At 42.1% G+C, this 18016-nt stretch overlaps 1 protein-coding gene across 3 annotated transcripts in view; it reads right to left on the bottom strand.

Moving 5' to 3' along the window:
• The window catches only part of LOC144492963 (transmembrane protein 33-like), a 154763-nt gene that overhangs the window by 103984 nt on the left and 32763 nt on the right, over positions 1–18016 (bottom strand). For all 3 annotated transcript variants that reach the window (XM_078211675.1, XM_078211674.1, XM_078211676.1), the window contains exon 5: positions 11362–11429. In XM_078211675.1, coding sequence (XP_078067801.1) covers positions 11362–11429 — 68 coding nt within the window. The remainder of the gene's footprint in view (positions 1–11361; positions 11430–18016) is intronic.

The raw sequence follows: 18016 nt of genomic DNA on the forward strand, positions 1-18016 counted from the left end.
AGTGCCACCCTGAGTAACCTGACACTGCCCAAGGGGCAAAGTGCCAATACCGAGAGGGCACTGGGCATCCGGCATGGCCAAGAGGTTGGGGGGGGGGGGGGGGGGGGGTCCTGCAGCCACTCTGCACTCTTGCTGAGTGACAGAGGGAGGGAGGGAGGTCAGTGAACAGGGCTAGCCCAGACACATCTGGTGAGCCTGCAATCGAGCTGGCCAGCGTTCGGGAGACTGGCAGTACCATGCCACTGCGCATGCGCCGATCTTGGCCCTGACAGATCGACATGTGCAGTGGTCCGCTCAGCGCTCTGCTGCCGGCCTCTCCAGCGGGAATAGGCCCCACCCTCTGACTGTTAGTGTGATTCATGCTGGCACTCTGCAGTGCACAGAGTATGGGAGATTCATTTTGAAATTCCCCGCTGAAAACAAACAGCAGGATTTACTCCAGTTTTAATGCGAATTCGACACTTAGAATTTTTTTGGGAGAATCGCATCCCCATATTCTCAATTCAGGAGAATGCTATTGCAATTGATTGTAGTTCAAGCAGTGATGTCATGTGTGGGATATCTTGGGGATAAACATTGGGGCCTTCTGTTCCTTGCATATAAAAATAACATTCCAAAACACAAGACATGTTGGTCAGCTTTTCAGATAGCATTGATAGCAGATGTGGGTGGGGGCAGTTAAGTCCAATGAATCAAAAACATAGAAATGAATGCCATGCTGTATTTTCAAATTTCTGGAACTAAGTTATAGGTAATATATCTATAGTTGATTCATTTACAAGATGTGCGTGTCGCTGACTTGGCCAGCATTTATTGCGCATCCCTAATTACCCGAGTGGTGGTGGTGGTGAGCTGCCTTCTTGAACCACTGCAGTTTCTGAGGTGTTGGTACACCCAAAGTGCCGTCAGGGATGGAGTTCCAGGATTTTGATCCAGCAACAGTGAAGGAATGGCGATAGGTTACCAAGCCAGGATGGTGAATAACGTGGAAGGGAAAATACTCCAGGCTTCCTCTCAATAAAAATGTCCTCACTATTACACTTTAACTGAACGGCAGTAGCCTCAATATAGTCATGAGGCTATAAAGCAAAGTCTGTCAAACAGTATGAATTGAATTATCACAATGCATTTTTGGTGATGCTGGTTGAGCGAAGAATGTTGGTCAGCTTGCTTCTTCAACATCAACCTGAACCCTATTAAAATGGTTGATGGAACATTTTGGACAGCATATTTGATCATGCACAGGTTTCTCAGTCATCTTCTCCAGTGTCAGTCTAGATGAATATTTAACCCTTGTTGCAAGACTCTTGCCACCCTCAAAGTCACAAAGGTTAAATAGTCACTTGACAAATCCTGTCCAGCAAGCAAATGTTCAAACAAAAATGCATTTGGAATCCATTTGTCTGTATTTTGATTTTAGCTTATTTGAAATGACTATTTTTGGGGGGTTTTTATTGGTCGCAGTTATTGTGGATTTTATGAACATATCTGCACTGAAAAGTATACTGCAAATTTAACATTTAATCAGTGAAATTCCATTGTGTAAAAAAATCATGTTGCTATATCAAAAAAATTAAAAGACTTTGAATTTTATTTTTCAAACCTGTACATTAGGATTTGCTAATGAATAAATCAATTTCTACTGAAGGACAAACCTGAGTGAATTATTAAATCATACATCAAGTCTAAAGTTGTCACTTCCTAGTGACTGCATTGACAAGCCATATACATTTGTTAAGCATCTGAACAAAAGAGATATACTGCCGTTTTATTTATTTGGTAGAGTACAGATGTAGGGCTGCAATTTATCAAGGTGACAACTAAATCTATCTTGTCGCACCTTTAGCTATAATAAGAGTGTGCTGAGATCAACAAGTCTTTTCTTCAAAATTACTGATCTGTAAATTGCCCTCGACTGTTGTGGCAAATAAAAATCACCTTCTGCTGTCAATCTGAAACATGCAGGGATGACAAACATTTAACAACCCTTTCTGTAGGTGTACAAATGTGGCATTTTAAAAATTATCCAAATTAGCTGATCTTTTGTGGCAGGACGAATTAACAATAAATTAAGATTTTTTCAAAGGTTTCTGACAAGCACAGCATTGCTGAAGCAATGTCATAATGCATTTACTCAGTTCAAACACAACATCAATTTATTTACCACTCAATTTTTTAGTAAGCATCTTTAAATTAAGCATTTGTACCTTTGGAAATACAATTATCAATTAACTTAGATGATGGCATTGAAAGCCACATAACTAAAACTTGTTGATGACACAAAGGTTGGTCATATTATAAGCAATGTACATGGAAGTGAAAAATTATAGAAGGATAATAACGTAAGTGAATGGGCAATAATGTGACAAATGAATTTCAAATGCGAATTTGTCCACTTTGGATCCAAAAATGATAGAACAGAGCATTTTCTAAATTGCAAAAATCTCAAATCAGGAGATGTTCAAAAGAGATTTAAGAGTTTAGTTTGCGAGATCATTAAAATGTCATAAAAAAGGTACATTAAAAAATTCAAGACAACTAATGGAGTGTTGGCCCTTATACTTAGAGGATTAGAACACAGTTTTGGACATTACATTTTATGGAGGATAAATTGGCCTTGGAGGGAATGCAAATGTAAGTTTACTGGACTCCAAAGGTTAAATTACAGGAAAATAAACTAAGGATGAATTCCTTTAATAAGTTATATGATGATTTGATCAAAGTTTCCAAGATCATAAGGGGGACAGATAGGGTAGATAGGGAAAAACTATTTCGGCCTGGTTGGGAGGCCGAGACTAGGGGCATAGAACATAGAACATAGAAAGCCACAGCACAAACAGGCCCTTCGGCCCACAAGTTGCGCTGATCATATCCCTACCTCTAGGCCTATCTATAGCCCTCAATCCCATTAAATCCCATGTACTCATCCAGAAGTCTCTTAAAAGACCCCAACGAGTTTGCCTCCACCACCACCGACGTCAGCCGATTCCACTCACCCACCACCCTCTGAGTGAAAAACTTATCCCTGACATCTCCTCTGTACCTACCCCCCAGCACCTTAAACCTGTGTCCTCTTGTAGCAACCATTTCAGCCCTTGGAAATAGCCTCTGAGAGTCTACCCTATCCAGACCTCTCAACATCTTGTAAACCTCTATCAGGTCACCTCTCATCCTTCGTCTCTCCAGGGAGAAGAGACCAAGCTCCCTCAACCTATCCTCATAAGGCATGCCCCCCAATCCAGGCAACATCCTTGTAAATCTCCTCTGCACCCTTTCAATGGCTTCAACATCTTTCCTGTAATGAGGTGACCAGAACTGCGCGCAGTACTCCAAGTGGGGTCTAACCAGGGTCCTATAAAGCTGCAGCATTATCTCCCGACTCTTAAACTCAATCCCTCGATTAATGAAGGCTAGTACACCGTACGCCTTCTTGACCGCATCCTCCACCTGCGAGGCCGATTTAAGAGTCCTATGGACCCGGACCCCAAGGTCCTTCTGATCCTCTACACTGCTAAGAATGGTACCCTTCATATTATACTGCTGCTTCATCCCATTGGATCTGCCAAAATGGATCACTACACACTTATCCGGGTTGAAGTCCATCTGCCACTTCTCCGCCCAGTCTTGCATTCTATCTATGTCTCGCTGCAACTTCTGACATCCCTCCAAACTATCCACAACACCACCTACCTTGGTGTCGTCAGCAAACTTACCAACCCATCCCTCCACTTCCTCATCCAGGTCATTTATGAAAATGACAAACAGCAAGGGTCCCAGAACAGATCCCTGGGGCACTCCACTGGTCACTGACCTCCATGCAGAGAAAGACCCCTCCACAGCCACTCTCTGCCTTCTGCAGGCAAGCCAGTTCTGGATCCACAAGGCAACAGCCCCTTGGATCCCATGCCCTCTCACTTTCTCAAGAAGTCTTGCATGGGGGACCTTATCGAACGCCTTGCTGAAGTCCATATAGACCACATCCACCGCTCTTCCTTCGTCAATGTGTTTGGTCACATTTTCAAAGAACTCAACCAGGCTCGTAAGGCACGACCTGCCCTTGACAAAGCCGTGCTGACTACTTTTGATCATACTAAACTTCTCTAGATGATCATAAATCCTGTCTCTCAGGATCCTCTCCATCAACTTACCAACCACTGAGGTTAGACTCACCGGTCGGTAATTTCCCGGGCTGTCCCTGTTCCCTTTCTTGAATATAGGGACATCTGCAATCCTCCAATCCTCCGGAACCTCTCCCGTCTCCATCGACGATGCAAAGATCATCGCCAAAGGCTCCGCAATCTCCTCCCTCGCCTCCCACAGTAACCTGGGGTACATCCCATCCGGTCCCGGCGACTTACCAACCTTGATGCCATTCAATAGTTCCAACACATCCTCTTTCTTTATGTCCACATGCTCGATCCTTTCTGCCCACCGCAAACCAGCAGTACAACCACCCAGATCCCTTTCCACCGTGAATACCGAGGTAAAGTATTCATTAAGCACCTCCGCCATTTCTAACGGTTCCGCACAAACTTTTCCCCCTTCACCTTTTAAGGGTCCTATGCCTTCACATCTCATCCTTTTACTCTTGACATATTTATAGAAAGCCTTGGGATTCTCCTTAATCTTACCCGCCAAGGTCTTCTCATGACCCCTTCTCGCTCTCCTAATTTCCTTCTTAAGCTCCTTCCTACATCCCGTATACTCCTCTAAATCCTTAACACCTCCTAGCTCTCTGAACCTTCTGTACGCCTCTCTTTTCTTATTCACCAGGTTCATCACAACCTTCGTGCACCACGGTTCCCGTACCCTACCAACACCCCCCTGTCTCATCGGAACGTTGTCATGCAGAGCTCCAGACAAACATTCCTTGAAAATCCTCCACTTTCCTTCGGTACTTTTCCCCAAGAATGCCTCCTTCCAATTTACCCGTCTAATTTCCTCCCTGATGACACTGTATTTCCCTTTACTCCAGAGAAACACTTTCCTAGCCTGCCTGATCCTATCTCTTTCCAATGCTATCGTGAAGGAGATAGAATTATGATCGCTATCCCCAAGATGCTCACCCACCGAGAGATCCTCCACCTGTCCAGGTTCATTAGCCAGCACCAGATCAAGTACAGCCTCTCCTCTAGTAGGCTTATCCACATACTGTGTCAGGAAACTCTCCTGGACACACCTAACAAACTCCTCTCCATCCAAACCCCTAGCCCTAGGGATATTCCAATCTATGTTTGGGAAATTAAAATCTCCCATCACGACAACTCTGTTATTCCTACATCTCTCCAGGATCTGTTTCCCCATCTGCTCCTCAACATCTCTGTTACTATTGGGCGGCCTATAGAAAACACCCAGCAACGTTACCGACCCCTTCCTGTTCCTAACCTCCACCCACAGAGACTCCGTAGTCAATCCCTCCACGGCGTCCACCTTCTCTACAGCCGTGACACTATCCCTGATCAACAGTGCCACTCCCCCCCCTCTCTTGCCTCCCTCCCTGTCCTTCCTGAAACATCTAAAACCCGGCACCTGAAGCACCCAGTCCTGTCCCTGAGACATCCAAGTCTCCGTAATGGCCACCACATCACAATTCGAAGCAGCAATCCACGCTCTAAGCTCATCCACTTTATTCACTACACTCCTGGCATTAAAATAGACACATCTCAGACCTTCAGCCTGAGCACTTCCCTTCTCCATCACTCGTCTAACCTCCCTCTTACCCTGTCTACATTCCTTATCTATTTGCGAGCTAACCTCCTCGCTCTCAGTCCCCTCATTTCGATTCCCTCCCCCCAACCTTTCTAGTTTAAAGTCTCTCCAGTAGCCTTAGCCAACCTTCCCGCCAGGATATTGGTCCCCCTGGGATTCAAGTGCCACCCGTCTTTTTTAAACAGGTCACACCTGCCCCTAAAGAGGTCCCAATGATCCAAGTACCCAAATCCTTGTCCCTTGCTCCAGTCCCTCAGCCACGCATTCATTCTCCACCGATTCCTGTTCTCACTCTCCCGCGGCACAGGCAGCAATCCCGAGATTACTACCTTTGCATTCCTCTTTCTCAGCTGTCTACCTAACTCCCTATATTCTCTTTTCATGACCCCTTCCCTCTTCCTACCTATGTCAGCAGTACCTATATGCATCACGACCTTCGGCTCCTCTCCCTCCCCCTTCAGGATTTCTGGGACTCGACCAGAGACATCCCGGACCCCTGCACCAGGGAGGCAAACCACCATCCGAGAGTCCCGTCTGTGTCCGCAAAAACGCCTATCTGACCCCCTCACCGTAGAGTCCCCAATTAGCACTACCCTCCTTTCCTTACCCTTTTGCACTACTGGGCCAGGCTCAGCTCCAGAGACACTGCCACCGCCGCTTCCCCCAGGTGGGCTGTCCTCCCCAGTAGTACTCAGACAGGAGTACTTATTATTAAGGGGCACATCCACCGGGGTGCTCACCATCAACCGAGCTTTCTCCTTCCTCACTGTTACCCAGTTACCCTCCTCCCGTGGTCCCGGTGTGACCACCTGCCGATAGCTCCTGTCAATGACCTCCTCACTATCCCTAACCCGGCGAAGGTCCTCGAGCTACAATTCCAGTTCCCTAACATGGTCCCTTAGGAACCGCAGCTCAACACACCCAGCACAGATATGGTCGTCCGGGAGGCTAGGAGCCTCCAGGACCTCCCACATCCTACACTGGGAACAACATACTGGCCTCACACTCATAATTGCCCTTTTAAACACACAGGGAAAAAAAAAGTGAATGAAAATTTTAAACTTACCTTTCCTCCTCCTGTTTTCTCCAAAGCCCTGCTCTCACTGGGTCTTTTTTTTTAGGTTAGAGGAGGAGGGAGGGTGGGATACTCTACAAGTGTAGAGTATCGGGATTCCTCTCTGTTCCAATTTATTGGGGGAAAAAAAAAAATCTCTCTCTCCCAGACCTCCCTGCGCGACCACTTCCGGGTTTAGATATTTTAAAAAAAACCCGCGAAAAAGTAAGTTAAAAAATAAAAGCGCTTACCCGCAGCACTCCTCTCGCGAATCTCTCCCTCTCTGCTGTACTTCCAAGAAGCAATGAGCCAACAATTACAGCCAAGCGTTTCAGGAATTAAATTGGAAAACATTCCTCCATTCAAAGGATAGCAGAAGCTTCAAACACATATCCATACAAGACAATTGATGCTAAAGGTATTAAAGGAACACCTGGATAACAAAGACACCTATGTCAGACTCTTATTTATTGATTACAGCTCAGCCTTCAACACCATTATTCCTACAAAACTCATCCCCACACTCTGTGGCCTGGGGCTTGGTTCCTCCCTCTGCGACTGGATCCTAGATTTCCTAACCCATAGGCTACAATCAGTAAGGGTAGGCAACAACATCTCCTCCACGATCATCCTCAACACCAGTGCCCCACGAGGCTGTGTCTTCAGCCCCTTACTATACTCCTTATACACCTACGATTGTGGCGCCAAATTCCCTTCCAACTCGATTTTCAAGTTTGCTGATGACATCACCGTGGTGGGTCAGATCTCAAACAATCAGACGGAGTACAGGAAAGAGATACAGAATCTGGTGAACTGGTGCGACGACAATAATCTCTCCCTCAATGAACGCAAAACGAAGGAGATAGTCATCGACTTCAGGAAGCATAGTGGAGGACACGCCCGTCTAAATCAACAGGGATGAAGTGGAAATGGTCGAGAGCTTCAAGTATCTAGGTGTCCAGATCATCAACCACCTTTCCTGGCTCCTCCATGCTGATGCCTCTGCTTTCTCAAGAGGTTAAGGAAATTTGGCACGTCTGCTACGGCTCTCACCAACTTCTACAGATGCACCATAGAAAGCATTCTTTCTGGTTGTATCACAGCTTGGTATGGCTCCTGCTCTGTCCAAGACCGCAAGAAACTGCAAAGAGTCGTGAACGAAGCCCAGTTCCTCATGCAAACCTGCCTCCCATCCATTAACTGTCTACACTTCCCACTGTGTCTGAAAAGCAGCCAGCATATTCAAGAACTCCATGCACCCCAGACATACTCTCTTCCACCTTCTTCCATTGGAAAAATGATACAAAGGTCTGAGGTCACGTTCCAACCAACTTAACAGCTTCTTCCCTGCTGACATCAGACTTTTGAACAGACCAACCTCATTAAGTTGATCTTTCTCTACATCCGAGCTATTACTGTAACAGTACATTCTGCACCCTCTCCTTTCTTTCTCTATGTACGGTATGCTTTGTCTGTATAGCATGCTAGAAACAATATTTTTCTCTGTTTACTAATATACGTGACGATGATAAATCAAATCAAATAGGATATGGGGCAAAAGTGTATATGGAGGTAGGCTATGATCTCAAGTGAATGGCGGAACAGACTCAAGGCACTGAAATAACAGTTACTGCCTATTGAATTCCCAACTCAAAAATCAAAATCTCATTAAAGGGACAAAAAGGTGAATATTGTATAATCAGCAAGGGTGAAGAACAATTTATTGTTGCTTAATTTACATCAACTTATCTCTTCATCCTCAAAGTTGACAACCATTTTTCTTGATAAACTAATTCTCGTTAGCCATGACTTTTATTAGCATTGTTGGTCTCCATCAGCAGTATCCACAGGCACCCTGAAACATAGTTGCGATGCTGAGCAATAAAGATGGAACTATACTTAACATGGCATGTTCCTTTAAGAACACTGCTCAGACATCTTGTGGGCAAGTGTCCTAATTAAAGAAAAACAGGTTTTTGTAAAATTGCGAGGTTAATTAGAGGGCAGTTGTAGCTGCTTATAACACTCTAGCTCCTGTCTTGGGAAAAGACCAGGCTCTTATTTAGAAAAAGCACCAGGAACTTCGTGTTTTTGTGATTGAGTTTTACACAGTAGAGCCATGACCTAAATTGGGCTAATGTTTTCTCCCCCGTTTCTTTGGTTTAATCATCAATTCCCACATACCAAGGTTTGCAAATTGACACACAAATGATTATTGAAGAGGTTTGAAATAAAAAGCATTTCCATGATGTTGAAGGGTTAAAAATGTCAACCCATAATTAATTTAGTAATTGCTCACTGTTGGTCAAAAGATACATTGCTTTATAACAACTGAAGGGATTTTCCAGCTGTTCATGCTGGCGGGATCTTCCAGTCCCGGCAACAGGGTACCCCCACCGCAGGTTTCGTAGCAGTGAGGGATGCATTAAACAGGAAACCCCGTTGACAACGCAGGACAAAAAGATCCCGCCACCAAACAATGGTGGGCCACTTCCAACTCCACAAAACACACGGCGGGTTGGGTGGCAAATCCTGCACAACTAGTTTATAAGAGTGAAGACAATTGAAACAGAGTGCAACCCACTTCCAGGATGTGCAGGACATCCAAGATTTTTAATATATTGCGAGCAGATCTTTCATAGCAGAACTCCTACCAAGTTAGAGGATATGTTGTTCAGCTGTTTTTGAAGCTGTCTTCTTTCCCCCTTAATAGATTTCTTTAACCCATTTGGACATGAAAGTTGAGAGGAAAGACCTTATTCCAAATAATGGAGGTAAAGATAAGGCTCTTAATTTTCCAAGACCCAAAGACATAGGGCCTGTAGTTCAGAGTCAGATTGCTATTCCACCCCTACTTTTTACCTGGAAATCTTCTCGGTCTCATCCGCCCCAAATTTCTGACATAAGACGGTCAAGAACTGGGGTTCACCCTGTTTTAATTCTTTTAACTTTTTCTGGGTAAGTATTGATGCAACAGTCAGCATCCAGGGTTTCCACCCCCATACACTGCTCTGTGGCTTGGAAATTATGTCCTACAATACGACATGGGCAGAATTCCCTGGTGTCATCCATGGTGGCACCCGTTGTGAGCAAGAAAGGCATATTTGGCATTTCAGCCAAAACTCCATGTACTGTCAGCAGCATCGGAAAATCCCAGCCGTGAACAAAGACAGAAGATTTCAACCTGTGTTTAATTTGTATTGTGTAAATCACTTTAAGCACATAAATTAACTGACAGTTATCACTGAACCTGGTACATTGACATGAAAGTTTGTTTGCGTCATAGAAAGTTCTGCTTAAAATTGCCTAGTTAAGATTTTAATTCTAAATTTAGCAGTGTAACAATGTATCACTTAAAGGAATGTTCCAGCATAGGAGTGGTGCTGTTAACCATATTTGCATGGTTTGGGTAGCAGTCAAGAGTGGGATTAGAAAATCATGGAGTGGCAGGCCCTGCTGTTGTCCTTGGAACCTAAAGTAGTAACCTGAAAGAAATCTGACCATTACCATCAAGCAGTTGCAACAATCTAAAATTCAATTTACTATTCTTTTTCTTGAAGTGTACATTCATATTTCCAAGAATACTGGAAACACTAGATGAGTTCATACAAAGGTCAACTCAGAGGCCACAGCCTTTCGTTTAAAAAGTTTTTAAAACAATTTTCTGCTCCAACATTAGGTTAACAGAGCTTCTAATGCTGTGCTATTGCTCCAGGAGACTGCAATGTTTCTTCTGGGGCAGAGTTATAAGCCAAAGTCCACTAATGCAACAGCAAGAACTTGGCTGGGGAGACTGCAATGAATCTAGAAAGATGGCTGGTCATTTAGTGCTCTCATGGTATGTGTCTGAATCAAAAATTGATCTGGTCTTAGAGGGCCTCAATTAGAATGATAAAAGTGATGAAGGTGACCATAAAACAGATGCAGGCTGGTTCAATTACACCCTCTGTTCCCCCATCTTTAAATTATTTTCTGTTTAGGTCTTCATACAGTAACGTAATGGTTATGTCCCCAGAGTAGTCATCCTGAAGCTTGCAATCCAGAGAACACGAATGCTATTCTCACCATGGCAATGAGTATTTGAATTCTGTTTATTAAAATAAAGTCTGGAAATACAAAGTTGTCACCAATAAAAGTGATCACAAATCTTCCAGATTGATGCAAAAATCCAACTCATTCCCTAACATCCATAGGCAAAGGAACCTGCTGTCCTTGCCTTGACCTCTCAATACGTGGCTTCTATCCCAAAGCAGTTGACTCTGTCCCCTAAAAGGGCCTGTCATTCAGTTATATCAATGTAGTGGTTCAAGGTGGTGGCCCACCATCACCTTTCTCAGGGGAAACTGGAAAGAGCAACAAATCCCAGCCTTGGCCGGCAGTGTGCACATCCTGGAAATGAATAAAAACACACCACTCTGACAGGGCTGATAATTCATTCCTCAGCTTTGCAGCTGTGTAACCACTTGATAACAGAAAAACTTCCTACAACTGGCACTATCATATATTATGGAACAAATCATTTACAATAAAGTTTTAAATGTACACTTAATCATGCAAAGTACATAGTTATAAGAAAGTGTTGAGAAAACAAAACTTACATCTAAAACTTTCCTGGTGTAAGCTGTTGCATGAAGCAAAGAAAATACTGCCACTGGTACCAAACATACTGTGTAAATCTGGATAAGGAAAAGGTTTAGAAACACAAGTCAAAGAAATCAGTAAAAGGTCCAAGTCATTAGACCTCAAGAACATTTCAACTTCTACTGAGCTCATTTGCTTGAGATACAACTAACCTGGAATAAAGAATACTTTGAGACTAATTTATTGATCAGCATTTATAAACATGCCAAAGTAGTACCAATTATACTGAGCACAGGCCAGTTGTTAGTTAATTGACAATTACAAAAAGCAGAGCTGACACCAATCAAATTCTCTGAGATGCCTTAGTTAACCTCTACCCACATCCTGTTAAATCTATCCAGCATAAATTCAGACCTACTGAAAAGCTCAAAAGGTTAAAAAACAATATTTTAATCTGTGTACTACAAGTACACATCTTTTCAAAAACTTCATTTCAAATCATGTGATATTCATATATGCCACAATTCATATTTTGTTTTCAGATGGGTGAACAGTTTTGAATCTTTTTGTAAACTCAGGAAGACTAACCTGTGTAACTAAAAACCATTAACCATCGTCACCATCAGAAGTGTTTGCAATTTATTTTATTACGGCATGAATCCTTGAAACTATGTTTCCTCTGTCTTCATCCCCACAATCCATGCCCCCAATTTTCTCTCTTCTTCCATTGCTGCCAATTCTTAGGTTTCACAGGACCAGACAACCTTCTAGTACATTGCAACAGGACAAAGCATTTAGCCAGACAATCTTATTCTGTCCTTCAATGAGATCTCTGTGATGTAATTCCAATAAACAAGCGTTTGCCTTATATCCTTTATTACTTTGATTAACAATCTATCAATCCCAGATTTTACATTTAACAAGGAGCATCGATTGGAGTTTGTGGGACAGTTCCAAATGTCTTACCATTCTGTTTGTAGAAGTGTTTCCTGACTTAAATCCTAAAGAAATCTGGCTCAAATATTTAGGCAATGATCCCTAGTAGTCTAAACTCCCCAACAAAATAAGTTATCAGTTCTCCTGAATATCTTGAAAGCAACGGTTGTTAGAAATTTGGAAGTTAACAAGGATAACAGTGAACTTGAGATGGAAACAAAAATAGCAAACAAGTAACAAGATTCACAGATGTCTCGAGAAATTGAGAATTGCTATGTCAGAAACATTCGCCAGAACTCTACCACCTTGCCTGCCATGGAATCAGAGTGGGCGAGGGTCCGACAATGGAAATCTCCATTGACCTCGGGCAGGAATTTCCAGTCTCGCTCGAGCGTGGCCGTAAAATCCCGTCCACTGTTTAAAAAGGCAAGGAATATTAGAGATAGACAGCTAAATCCACAGGTGGATATCAAAGCAGCTGAACAGAATAGCCTCTCAATGGGGAAACAGGCTATTCACCATCTAACAGACAGATAGGCCAAAATCTTCTGAGGTGCCAACTCCATGTATGAACAAAGACACAGAGGCCTGTTACATCTAACATTTAGAGCCACGGCAGATTGGACATCTCCTCCTCCAAAAAAAGGCAGCTTTGTACCTTCACTGAACCAGCAAAAGATATTTTGCCAGACTTGGGCATCTAAGCTGTATTGAGCTGGATTTGACTTAGTTACTAAAGTGGATGTTGTCTGGGAAAAGGGGTGTCTTAGTGAGTTCAGGGAACGTGGATATAGTTTGGGAACAAGAGATAATTTCAGATAAAACGGTGTGTTTAGTTATTAACGTACTTAAATGTCATGGTGTATATTAATCTTTGTGTTTTACTTTTATAAAAACTCTATTATTGTTTACACAACTGGACTCGTTCCTCACTGGGTTATACATTGTTCCTCACATTATTGCAGACAAATCTACACCACTAAGAACCGGCATTTCAAGTTACCCTTTGGAGCTTTGAGACACTATCAGGCAACATATGCAGGGTTCATATCAGTGATGAAACCATGTAAATTCCAGTTTGAAATATGTCCTTGCCCAAGTCATTAGGAGCCAAAAATGGGACCCAAGAACCAAAAAGGTAATCCAATGCTTGGAGGCAATGGGCATGTCTGAGGTACCAAATTAGTGCTTTGCATCTGCATTTAAAAGGACAATGCTGCAAAGTCATAGTGAAAGTAGAGGTAGCTGCGACACCGGATGGGCTACAAGTTCACAAAGAGGAGGCTTTAGAAGGGCTGTCGGTACTTAAAGTGGATATGTCACCAGCACCAGATGGGATGCAACAAGGATACTTGGAGGAATAAGGTTGGAAATTGTGAAGGCTTTCACCATAATCTTCCAGTCTTTTCTAGAGACAAGGATGATACCACAGTGCTGGAAAATTGCAAGTGTTACACCTGTTGTTCAAAACAGGGGTGCAAGGATGACTCCAGCAACTATAAGCTAAAGTTTAATGCCAGTAATTTTCCTTAGGTAAACTACACTTCAGCAAGTAGCTGTTAACCGTGTCCTGGATTGTTTCTAAAATTTTATTTGTCCCCATTTTTCTCCTTTCTTCTGCTGCTGACAATTCTGTGATCCAACTGCATAAACCCACCTTTGCCCCATATCCTTTATTACCTTTAATAGATTTTTGGTAACCAGTTTCAGATTTAAAATTAACAACTGACCTATCAACTCCAGTTTGCAGGACAGAATTTGATTAACAACAGATCACAGATAGCTTTGATCTCCTGGAAGGACTGAACAGGCTCAAGTGGCTCAATGGCCTACTGTTCTTAAATACCAGAATACTGACACAGCCTGTGAAACCATAACTCAGTAAGAATTAATCGGCAGAAGCGGAAGCAGCAATAAAGCAGGAGACAATTAGGACAGGTTTTTAAGAAATGGTCATTTGGGCCAACATCAAGTCACTTGGACAAGTGTGAATTAAGGAAAGCCAGCACAAATTTGTTAAAGCCAAATTGTATTTAACCAACACGATTGACATTTTTGATGATGTAACAGAGAGGGCAGATGAGTATAATACATGGACTTCCAAAAGCCTTTGTTAAAGTGTCACATAATAGCCTCGTCAACAAAGCGGAAACCAAGGGAAAGTGGTAGCATGAATACCAAGTTGGCAGACTGACAGGAAACAGGATAATGGCAAATGGATGTTTTTTGGACTGGAGAAGGTTGAGGTTGGACTGGAGTGAGGTTACACAGAATTCAGTAAGAGGACCACCTATTTTCTTGATATATATTAATGACCTAGACTTAGGTAACAGTGCACAATTTCAAAGATTGCAGAATGCACAGAAGTATTGGGTATTGTAATGGATTTCAAAAGAACACAGGCTGGTGGAATGGGTGGGATATAATAGATGACATTTAACACAAAGTGTGAAGTAATGCATTTTGATATGAAGGACTAAGAGAGACAATTAAAAAAAACATACAATTCTAAAGGGGCTGCAGGAAAAGAGAGACCTGGGGCTATACGAGCAAGAATTACTGAAGGTGGCAGGGCACTTGAGAAAGTAGCTAACAAGGCATGTGGGATTCTGGGCTCTATAAATAGAGGCAGAGAGTATGTGATCGGTCTTCATGTGATGGTGGAGCCAATTAACATTGACAAGGTATTTCAGAGGGGTGCATCATGTTTTCCTTGTACATTTTGCAGTGGAGTTACAGTAACTGGATCCCAGATTTTTCACTTACCAATCCAAAATAACTGAGGCCAATTGTAGCAACTACATTTGCTGCTCCCACCCCACTCCAAACTACCACTGTCAATTTGACCAGTTGGTAGTCTGGAATTTGTAAAATATTTAAATAATCTAAATTGAAACAAACTAAATGATGTAAATAAGTAATAACACGGATGCAAAATTGACTTGCGTCAGGAAGCAAAGTAGTGGTTAATGGATATTTTTCAGCCTGGAGGAGGGTTTATAGTGGACTTCCCCGCATTTAGTATTAGGACTCTTGCTTTTCCTGATATATATTAATAACCTAGAGCTTACTGTACAGGGCACAATTTCAAAATTTGCAAATGATACAAAGCTTGGAAGTAGTGTGAACTGTGAGGATTGTATAGAACTTCAAAAGGACAGTGACAAGTCGGTGAAATGGACAGACAGTGGAAGATGAAGTATAAAGTGGAGAAACAAGAGGCAATTTGTTTTGAAAGATATGGAGAGACAATATAAAACAAAAGGTACAACTCAAAAGGAGATGCAGGAGCAGAGAGATTGGATGCATATGAGCATAAATTATTGAAGGTAGCAGGACAGGTTGACAGAACAGTTAATAAAGCATACAATATCTTAGCTTTTCTTAACAGAGAATAGAATAAAAGTACAAGGAGGCTATGTTGAACATGTGTAAGACACTAGTTCAACCTCAGCTGGACTATTGTATCTTGGTCTGGGTGCCACATATTAACATGGATATGAAGGCATTAGAGAGGGTGCGGAAAAGATTCATGGGAACTTCTTCAGTTATGAATATAGATTGGAGAAGCTGGGACTGTTTTCCTTAGGGAAAAGAAGCTTGCAAAGAGATTTGATGAAGGTATTCAAAATCATAAGGGGTCTCGACAGAGTCGATAGGGAAAAACTGTTCCCACTCATGAAAGGATTGAGAAAGAGGGCACAGATTTTTTTCTCCTTCTGCACTGTAATTCTGTGTTGCTAAAGCACAAAGCCTTCATCTCTGCCTTTGCCAGACTCTTCCCCCATTACCATGCCTTCCACTGCACTGCAGTAATCGGTGGTACTGTTTTTGTTGCTGCTTTTTTTTTGAAAGCAAACACTACACAACAGTGCTTGGATTTTTTGAATTGATAATTTAAAGTTTTAGGGACAAGATTTCAGATTGTTAATAAATGGCGAAGGACTAGGATCTCCAGCTTGGGAGGAGAGTGGCTTGGGTCTCTAGTGGGGGGTGGGGGTTGAATTTGGTTGCCTTTTACTCTAGGGCGGGGCCATGCAGATTTAGCTTCTTGACCTAAAAAGTTGGGATAACCCTTTCTGAAAACATATAGATTAAGAAATGTATATACAAGTAGAATTTTAATCAAGAACCAAATTGTCACCAAACTTTAATAAGATTGCATTTTTACATCTCCTCCATCACACCAATACTTTTTCCTGCAGCAGGAGTGTCATTCATGCTACTGAGTGCATATAACCATGACCAATGCCACACTGACTGACTGGGTCCCACCTGTCCATTTCAGAGATGGTCATTTGAACAGTTCACATCAACTTGAAACAGTTTTGACTGTATATTTATTTCACCCAAATATAGTGAAATAAAAACAGAATGCTGAAAAAATTCAGCAGGTCTGGCAACCACTGTGGGAAAGAAAAACAGAGTTAATGTTTAGAATCCATGTGGCTCTTCTTATCTCTGAAGAGCCATGTGGACATGAAACATTAGCTCTGTTCCTCTCTCCACAGATGCTGCCAGTCCTGCTGAGTTTTTCCAGCATTCTGTTTTTATTTCAGATTTCCAGCATCGGTAATATTTTGTTTTTACACAATGTAGGGTAATTCACTAGTAAAGTCAATAAATCCAGTTTAAGGAAGTAAAGTGAAGCTACCTTTAGGAGACACTCAAATCTGTTGTGGTATCTACTGTGGCATACATTGACAACTTGTTCAAATTACAATTTTTTTTTTAAAATAAGGTACGCAAGCCGGTCCGCTTAATTATAGAGAATTTGAAACATTTCACTTTTATAAACTGGGAAAATTAGCTTTTAAGGCTGAATCACAACATAGATGCTGTTTAGTGTCATGAAGCTTGCAGGGAAATGCTGGCCTATGATCAGTGCCACTCTTTTACAGGCACCAGTTGAGATTGATCTACAACTTTAAGTTTACCACTCCGTAAGGTGCTGTGTCTGATGAATCAACTGAGTACATACAGATTTATCTTGATATGGTTGATAGGTCCCCATTTTCTTTTATACACATCTCTAAATTGCAATACAATTGCATCTACTTTTGTATTATTAGATTGTAATTCTACTTCATTTCCACAAGTACTCCTTTTCCTTACCTCTCCTGCTTCCTTTTTATTCCTCATTGTCATTTGACTGCATCTCAGGCTATTGTGATTATTTATTTTCTTGCTTTCCTGTTTTCTCTGGCCTGTATCTCTTCCTTTATGGAAATCTGCTCATTTCTGATTTGTGTGTCAACTCTCTTACTGTTTTCCCTTTTCTCATCGCTTTTAGACTGATAGGTAGAATGAAATTAGAAAATGTTAGCAAATTATTCACAGTAGACTAATACACTCTCTGGAACCCTACACCTGAGTTTGCGGAGTAGAACAGTGTTTTTGCTATCCCATGTATTTAGAAGTAGATAGCCACCTTGTTTAGAAATTCACTTGAACCATTCCCAATTTTCAAAAACGCAGTCTCAAGAATATGAAACTGAACAGAACTGCTCTTAGTATATATTTTCCTTCACTTAGTTTAACAATTGAGAGGAGAATTGCAATGTGGCACTGATAGTTTTAGACAGTACCATCTGTTTTCCTGTGGCATGAAGCACAGTTTTGATGGTAGGCTTTTAAGACACAACTATGCTTAACCTGGCCTGTTCTTTTAGGATCTCAATACAGGTCTTTCTTGTGGAAAAATGAGCAAATCCAGGTTATTGTAAATTTTCCAGA

This window comes from Mustelus asterias, chromosome 4 (assembly GCF_964213995.1).
Source record: "Mustelus asterias chromosome 4, sMusAst1.hap1.1, whole genome shotgun sequence".
Classification (NCBI taxonomy): domain Eukaryota; kingdom Metazoa; phylum Chordata; class Chondrichthyes; order Carcharhiniformes; family Triakidae; genus Mustelus; species Mustelus asterias.